Raw genomic sequence first — 9,356 nt, 5'->3', positions numbered from 1 at the left:
TAAACAAAGTTTATGTGGTTTAAGCACTTCAAAAGGGATGATATTTTAACCGCAATTAAACTTTTAACAAAAGATTCATTTATGGTTTAAAGAAACTTATTACTAANCAAAGTCCTCCACAAAAAATACCACGATTGAGAACAACAAACAGGTTGCTCAAACGTCAATGTCAAAAACGTCCACACATTTTTTTTTAATTTTCACTAATGTTGGGAAAGCTGACTAAATCGATTAAGTATCGTTAATAAACACATAATACCAACTATTAAGTGGGCGTTTCGTTACAAGTATATCAAACAAATAATTGACAACACTTTTATGCCAAATTATTACGTGTGAAGAAACGTGTACCAATCTGTCAAAAGTGGAAATTTAATGATTTTCCCGATTCAAAAAATACAAAGAAACTCAATATTTCTTTGAAGAAAGGTGCTTTGTTTTAATTAAATTAGTCTAATTAGTTGTAATGTAGTCACCATTACGTGTACGGGAGTGAAACAACAGTGCTTGCATTATTATTGATCCATTTTCGGAAATCAGGCCAAGCTGGAATAAAATTGTTGTTTTGTGAAGTTTTTCTTGTGTCAAGCCTTATCAAGTAGGTATATTTATATGGTAAATGTTTGTAGATTGTGTTCTAAAAAGAGTACTGAAATTTTTTTTGATAAGTGGTCTACTTGTAACTAGAAAGTCTACGCCCCCTTTTTCCATAAACGCTCAGCAGTTTCGTCTTATCCTTGCGAGTTTGAAGTGCAAAGTTGTTTTGCTAATTATAGCCCATTAAAGTGCTTATCATTTGTGTTATTATCGCAGCGTGTTGCCGTCAAATTTCTGCTCCAATTGGTTAGAAAGTACATTTCGCGCCAGTGCCAAATTTTTGTAAAAGTACTGCTTTGAATCATCTAAAAGTACGTACAGATACGCCTTACAGTTAATATTACCTCTCTGCCTGTATATACATCCAGATTTGCCATCAAAACCTTGTTTATTTTGCTTGGGAGTGTTATGTGTATTATTTTTTATAAAGTTTTATTGCTTGAATACTTCTTTTAGTCTACCTCAGTCATTCAAACTTGTGCTGAATACCTAAAATCATTCAGTTTGTTCAGTTAATTTAACTAATAAAGCCAATTATAAAATTAGAGTGCAAACCTCCCACTAATTCTTTGACCTTGACATTGTGATTATTTATTGTTGTTGACATTAAACACTCAGTAGATTACAGAATTTACATTTTACTTTATTTGATTATTGGGTATTAATGTTGTTAATTACATTTTTACACAGATTAAACCTTTTTATCATAAAATAACTCCTATTTCAACTTCATAAGTGCCACTTGTGGTCTAAACTGAATAAATATTTTTGATTTTGATTTTGATTTGTGTTGTTATCATAAATTCTAAAAACCTCTATTGTATACGTGCATAAATTTTGTATTAAAACTGTACTATTGTATTTTTTGCTTGCGAGCATGAAAATAAGATGAGTTTCAAATTAAATTATTGAAGAAAAAGGAATTTCTTTTTTGCATTTAGGCTTTTAAAAAGCAGTTTTACATGTCTCAGTATTAATTTAAGTCTACCACTGCTTCCGGACCATAAATGGGCCAGTGCTGAAATATTAAAATTGTTTATTAAGTATTAAAATGGACAGTAACATCCACGGGTGTTCAGGTAGTAAAGAATAATACGACAGAATGTCTATAGACGTCATAGTTTATACTCGTTTTACATTGACCTTACTCCCAGTGAAATGTATGTGAATAAGTAGTGTCGTATTGGGAATTCATTCTTAACTTGTACTGTCCACCTAAGTGTTAAGAAGAAAAAGAAATGTTTATTCAGTATCATCGACAATACAGTTAAATTAACTTAGTATTAATTATTTACATCAGCAACTAATTAAACCATTTTTTAGCCATGGCAAGTGAGAGCAGTTCAGCTGTGCTGGACCTGAACGATGGGGACATCACAGAAGACACGGAGCCACCGAGTGTGACGGAAGACACCAACGATGGCAACGAAGGCATACCGCTGATTATGGAGCATGGATATGATATTGCTGTTAAGGTATTGTTGAAAAGGATAATATTTTTAGTTGATTCTGCTAATGAGCTAGTGTTTATGCTATAAAAACTTTTAAACTGCTAATAAAAAAGTTAGTCAATTGAGTTGGCAAAATAGTGACGTCATCGGCTTGTATTAACAACCCAACCCAACAAAAACAGTTTTATAAAGTAAAACAGTTGATTGGTGATGTCAATACCCTATTCCCAGAGTCTCATTTAAACAGTTTTATAAAGTACTAGCGGCCGCCCGCGACTTCGTACGCGTGAATCCCGTTTTTCCCGCTAATTCCCGTTCCCGTGGGAATTTCGGAAATTCCTTTCTTAGTGCACCTCTACGGTACCTAAGCTACGTCCCTTCCAAATTTCAAGTGCCTACGTTTAGCCGTTTAGGCTGTGCGTTGATCTGTCAGTCAGTCAGTCAGTTTCTCCTTTTATATATTTAGACTAGTGGCCGCTCGCGACTTCGTACGCGTGGATCCCGTTTTACCCCCTTAAGGGTGGAGTTTTGTAAAATCATAGCAGATGTCTACACCTTATGAGGAAACTACCTGCCCAAGTTTGTAGGTGTTATAGTTTTTCGTAATTAACTTTAAACTTTTCCCAGGGGCATTACAGTGAAAAAATGTATGAGAAATCCTGCATCAAATAGTTTTTTTAATTGTTTACCCTTCGCTCTGGAAGCGCTGGTAGGGCAAAAAAAAGAATGAGACATGTATAGGCTTCTTAAGAGCTTTTGACGATTTGCAAGTACTAATTTAATTAGTCTAAACAAATAAAGATATTTTGATTTTGATTTTTTATTTTACAGGTTGACGCGCCTCTAAAACAGTTATCGACGCTAGAAACGTTCGTGACGTACCGCGTGCGATGCGTCTGCGCTCGCTGGCCCGCGCCGCCCGCTGTGCGCCGCCGCTACAACCACTTCCGGGTGAGTGCGACGAGTTAAATAAATAAATATGTCGGCGCCGGACACAGATGCTGCAAATTATTATTGATGATTAATAGTACCAATCTTAATATTATGTTATCTGTAGAAATCTGTAGAGCAGAAGGTTTGTGATTCCTAAACGTAACACCCGACTGATGCGCAGAAAAAGATAACTGTCAATGAGTTGTGTCATGTCAAGTGTGAGCAGGCGGCTGCGAGGTTATCTTTGAAAGCGTGTTGAGTTTGGTGGAACGTTAAATTGTAGGAAAAGTGATTGTCAACCATCCAAGATATTATCTCCTTGCCCGTTAACCCACGCCTATGGAGATTCCACCCCTAGAGTTCCTTCTGATAGAGACTCAGTGCCTTTAAATAAAATAAAATAAATAAAAAGTATTTATTTCAGATAACAGGGCTCCTTAATGTTAGTAAAAACTTAGGCTATATTAGTATCATATTTCTTCGTCCAGCTGAGCATGTGGCCGATCAGTGGACAATCCCCATTATCGGCTATCTCCTTAAAGCAGCGTTTCTTAACCTTTTTTGTCTACGGATCCCTTAAAAAATCAAGCACAATTTTAAGGACCTGTCTAATTAATAAAACAGCAGTAAATTTCTTTACGAGATTTTTGGTGACATTTATTTATTACTAGCTGACCCGGCGAACTTTGTTCCGCCTTAATGGCAATAAATAAGCAGACTTTTTTTTAATTTCGAACGGGATAAAAAGTATCCTATGTCCTTCTCCTGGCTCTAAACTACCTCCCTGACAATTTTCAGCTAAATCGGTTCAGCCGTTCTTGAGTTATAAGCGAAGTAACTAACACGACTTTCTTTTATATACAGTGTGTCCGGGCATGTAGTGATCAAACTTTAAGGGCGTAATCTATGGACAATTTTATCGGTGAAAATACTTTAAATTTGGGGCTTGACCCATTTCTCGCATATTTACAAGGATTTAAGTTTTTAATTTTAAGTTTTCACCTCTTCCTTCAAAAACAAGTGATAGCGTGGGTAGTTTAACATTAATAAGCAAAAATTTTATATCATGCGATAGCCAATAAAATTATCTATTAGTAGAAGTATAAAACAGATACAAGTTTAATACATTTTAAGGGTGTAAGAATGGATTTAATTAGAAATAAACATGATTTTTTTCACATCTTTTTCAGTTATTTCCCAACACAAGAAGAACCAGGTCGTTAAGGTATGTTTTATTTGCATTGTATTATTAGTATTTGAGCCATTCTACAAAACGAATGTAAATTTATTAGTCTACGTCTATTAGTTTCGACGTAATTGTTGAACAGAGATACCCATTCCCAGCGGTTTCCATAGTAATCGGAATAGGTTGTGTGATTCTTTCAGGCAGTGCATTTTCGCATGTCGCGTGCGCTATGGAAACCGCTGGGAAGGGGTATCTTTGTTCAACAATTACGTCGAAACTAATAGACGTAGACTAATAAATTTACATTCGTTTTGTAGAATGGCTCAAATACTAATAATACAATGCAAATAAAACATACCTTAACGACCTGGTTTTTCTTGTGTTGGGAAATAACTGAAAAAGATGTGAAAAAAATCATGTTTATTTCTAATTAAATCCATTCTTACTCCCTTAAATGTATGAAACTTGTATGTGTTTTCTACTTCAACTAGTAGATAATTTTATTGGCTATCGCATGATATAAAATATTTTCTTATTAATGTCAAGTTACCCACGCTATCACTTGTTTTTGAAGGAAGAGGTGAAAACTTAAAATTAAAAACTTAAATCCTTGTAAATATGCGAGAAATGGGTCAAGCCCCAAATTTAAAGTATTTTCACCGATAAAATTATCCATAGATTACGCCTTTCAAGTTTGATCACTACATGCCCGGACACACTGTATATAGATTTTTGGTGACATTAATTCTTAACAGCAGTTGATGTTAGTACCACTTCCGAGTGAGTTTGTAGGATATGGAGAACGACCACTAAAGATAGCTAAGGTGGAACATCTTCCTTCCGAGCGGGTGCTTAATATTTTAGTCCTTAAGTGCTCCACAGGTTTCGATAACTCTTTTATAATAACGGAATCTAGGGACTGGAATGCTGCCTACTGCTGTCTATCCCGAACGTTATAATCCGGGCCTTTTCAAAGCGAAAGTGAATAGGCACTTACAGGACACTACAATCCTAGACTGCCTACTGAATGTGTTTTATTTATTTTTCTTTATTAAGGAAACAAACAGCATGAGTTGAAACATGTGAACTTAAAAAATAATAATGAGTAGTTTTATAAGTGTTTTTCGCCCCCAGATCCTCCACAGCCGGTTGTCAGCGGCGCACCCTCTGATCGCAGCGCCGCCGCTTCCACCGCGGCACTCCGCGCGTCAACAGCTCGACCGCTACGAGCCCGGCTTCGTGAGGCTACGGGCGATGGCACTGCACGCGTTCCTGTGTGAGTGAGAGCTAGATAAGGTGGTCCGAGTTAGACAAGGTGGTCCGAGTTAGACCAGGTGGTCAGAGTTAGACAAGGTGGTCCGAGTTAGACAAGGTGTTCAACCAACGGCGCACCCGCTGCTATGTGAGTGAGAGTCACTCCGCGCGTCAACAGCTTGACCGCTACGAGCCCGGCTTTGTGAGGCTACGGGCGATGGCACTGCACGCGTTCCTGTGTGAGTGAGAGCTAGACAAGGTGGTCCGAGTTAGACAAGGTGTTCAACCAGCGGCGCACCCGCTGCTATGTGAGTGAGAGTCACTCTGCGCGCCAACAGCTCGACCGCTACGAGCCCGGCTTCGTGCGGCTGCGGGCGATGGCGCTGCACGCGTTTCTATGTGAGTGAGCTACCCATCCTTATCGCTCGCGCGTAATTATGTTGCTGTCACGCTCGCACACTCACTGCGGCCGCCCGTCGCACAGTCGCGATAGCAACATAATTACGCGCGAGCGATAAGGATGGTCGAATCGAATCAGAAATGAGGAGATCCGTAAACGAACTAAAGTCACTGATATAGCCCGACGGATCAGCAAGCTGAAGTGGCAATGGGCAGGCCACATAGTACGCAGAACTGACGGCCGATGGGGCAGCAAGGTTCTGGAGTGGAGGCCGCGTACCGGAAAACGCAGCGTGAGACGTCCACCCACAAGGTGGACCCACGACCTGATAAAGGTAGCAGGAAGGCGCTGGATGCAGGCCGCTACCAACCGTGCGATGTGGAAGTCATTGGGGTAGGCCTATGTTCAGCAGTGGACGTCCTGTGGCTGAAATGATGATAAGGATGGGTAGCTTGGAGTCATTGGACAAAATTCTACGTGCTCGGCGACCGGGCTTTAGCGACGCTCCTATGTGAGTGGGAGTGACTCCACACCCTCTGATCGCCGCTCCGCCGCTCCCGCCGCGGCACTCCGCGCGTCAACAACTCGACCGCTACGAGCCCGGCTTCGTGCGCCTGCGGGCGATGGCACTGCACGCGTTCCTATGTGAGTGACTCACATGCAAACATACATATACACATCTGACGAGGAACTAGACAAGGTGATCCCAGGTAGACAAGGTGGCCCGAGTTAGACAAGGTGGTCCGCGTTAGACAAGGTGGTCCGAGTTAGACAAGGTGGTCCGAGTTAGACAAGGTGATCCGAGTTAGACAAGGTGGTCCGAGTTAGACAAGGTGTTCAATCAGCGGCGCACCCGCTGCTAGCCGCGCTCCTATGTGACTTGTGAGTGAGAGTGACGGGACTTAGCCTACTTCTCTTTCCCACCACTGCAATTCCTGTATAGCTAAGATCTACAGCTTGATAATGTTGAGTAGTCCCAGGACTTCTTGGAACCAGCAACGAATTGACTGATTTCGTCGTGCTTGTTGCGAGTCAGTAGATCGTCAGTCCACCAAGTGGGAGTTTAATAAATGCTTTTTTTCCACAGCACGCGTGGCCAAACACCCAATCCTAACTCACTCGCCGGAGCTCCGAACATTCCTCTGTACGCCCGACGAGGAGCTAGACAAGGTGTTTAGAGGCGAAAGCAGCGCCCTCAACCTTTGGGGGGGACTTAGTGCCAAGAATGATAGCAAAAATACCAATGGAGCTAGGTAAGTGGGTTATATTAAAACATCTGCATGCATTACGAGGAGTTAGACAAGGTGTTCCGAGTTAGACAAGGTGTTCCGAGTTAGACAAGGTGTTCCGAGTTAGACAAGATGTTCTGAGTTAAACAAGGTGTTTTAAGGTGAAAGCAGCGTCCTCAACCTGTGGGGACTGAGTGCCAAGAATGATAGCAAAAATAATAATGGAGCTAGGTAAGTGACTATTACATACGAGTGAGGGCTGATTTTTCAATCGTCGGATAACTTTTAAGTGAAGCATAAGTTTGGCACAGTTTAATCATGGGAAATATTATGTCAAAATGTCAAGCTTATTCTTCAATTAAAAGATATCTGACGATTGAAAAATCAATCCTAAGTGAAATATGAGAACATCTGCACTCATAAAAAAGAGCTAGACAAGGTGTTCCGAATCGGACAAGGTGCGCAACCTATGGGGACTTAGTGCCAAGTATGATGTCAATAATACTAATGGAGCTAGATGTATGGCTTATATTGGAACATCGTGCACGCATGATGAGGAGTTAGATAAGGTGTTCCGAGTTAGACAAGGTCTAAAATACTTCACCAGTTTATCCATCTAGAGGGAGACCTGACTAAAATACTTTTTTGGCACGTGGTCGCCATTCGAGAACTTTTCTACCCCAACGGTCATCACTTTACGAGTAACTTATGTTTCATTTTTTTATAATAATAATAATAAAGAAAACATAACAATAATAATAATAATAATCCAGCATGTGCACCACTTTCACTTTTGTCGATTATTTTACGCTTAAAACGGCCTCTACGTGTTGGATCTGTATCCCCACGCAAGCCTTATAAAGGACCGGGCCACTTTTGACCCGTGAGCTCCAAAGCGTTCAAACATAATAATAATATAATAATAATAATAAATAAATCTTTGGACAATTTCACACAGCGCCAGCTAGCCCCAAAGTAAGCAACTTAATGCTTGTGTTATGGGTGCTAGCTTAACGGATAAACTACTTATATACTTTTTTTTTTAAATACATAAATATTATACATAGTCACACCCAGACCCGCCACAGAAATTAAAATTCATCATTTCAATTTCTGCCCGGCCGGGAATCGAACCCGGGACCTCTCGGCATAGTAGTCCGTTCTGAACCACTACACCAGACGGCCGCGTAATAAAGGGGCGAGACGTGTAAAATTTTATCATTTTTATTTTACACCTCTCGCTCTTATTTACACAAAAGCACCTATTTATTCTATGTTTATTGTCTTTTATATGCCGCATAATATTCTGTTTTTTCGTCCACAGGGTAAAAGACCCAGAATTCAGCTCGGCGGCGGACTACTTAACGTCTCTGCAGCAGAAGCTGACGACTCTCTGCGCGCTCACCGTCAAACTGCACAAAGGATCGGCGGCCGTGGGGAATGAGCTCATGGGGTGAGTGGAAGACTCCATCGGTCATCGGGGTTATTACCAGAGTAAATACAAATGTGTAGGTTATCTTCATAGAAACGCCAACACGTATGCGGCGCGCACGCACACACTGACAAAAGGGTTATNTCTGTCTGTCTGTCTGTCTGTCTGTCTGTCTGTCTGTCTGTCTGTTACGCTTTCCCGCTTAAACCTCGCAACCGATTTTGATGAAATTTGGCATAGAGATAGTTTGAGTCCCGGGAAAGAACATAGGATAGTTTTTATCCCGGTTTTTGAAACAGGGACGCGCGCGATAAAGTTTTTCTGTGACAGACAAAATTCCACGCGGGCGAAGCCGCGGGCGGAAAGCTAGTTTAAAAATAATTATTCCAGGTAAAAGAAAACATGTTCACATTAAACTACTTAACATGAAATGAACAAAACATTTAAACAATGGTTAATAAAAAAAAATATTATTGCTATAGGTACTTAATTATGTAGCACTTGGTTTTTGCCTTTATGCACTGCACTTATCTTTACCACGTTAACACTGCACTGAGTTTAAAAAAAAAATCACTTATTTAGGGCACAAAAGCGGGGTTCACTTGTTGTGCCTGTGCGGTTCTCGTTGCTGCAGGCACCGCAGCTACCGATGTCATCGGGATGTTGGAGGTTATCCTCGCGAGCGNCTTTTGTTTTTTACTACTACTACGCTGAATATTGTGTGCGGATTGGGTTGTCGTACAGGGGTACTACATGGTAAAATAAATCTCTTCGGCGAAAACAGGATAATTCAGATCGAACTTCACTTGGTAAGTTCGTTTGATCATATAATTAGGATTTACTTGCATTAGTCATGTTTACATAAAAAGGTTAC

At 40.4% G+C, this 9,356-nt stretch overlaps 1 protein-coding gene across 1 annotated transcript; it reads left to right on the top strand.

Annotated features, from left to right (window-relative positions):
* Positions 1–336: 336 nt before the first annotated feature.
* On the top strand, positions 337–8,507 carry LOC114350487 (sorting nexin-7-like). Its single transcript, XM_028301313.1, has 6 exons — positions 337–598; positions 1,921–2,072; positions 2,880–2,999; positions 5,302–5,443; positions 6,909–7,074; positions 8,375–8,507. Exons 2-6 carry the CDS (start codon positions 1,923–1,925, stop codon positions 8,505–8,507), a joined length of 711 nt encoding a protein of 236 aa, XP_028157114.1. The 5' UTR covers positions 337–598; positions 1,921–1,922.
* The last annotated feature ends 849 nt before the right edge of the window (positions 8,508–9,356 follow it).

This window comes from Ostrinia furnacalis, unplaced genomic scaffold, assembly GCF_004193835.3.
Source record: "Ostrinia furnacalis isolate ACB-3 unplaced genomic scaffold, ASM419383v2 OfSCF0912, whole genome shotgun sequence".
Classification (NCBI taxonomy): Eukaryota; Metazoa; Arthropoda; class Insecta; order Lepidoptera; family Crambidae; genus Ostrinia; species Ostrinia furnacalis.
The sequence above is the reverse complement of the archived record's forward strand: the minus strand, read 5'-3'. Positions and strand labels throughout refer to the sequence as shown.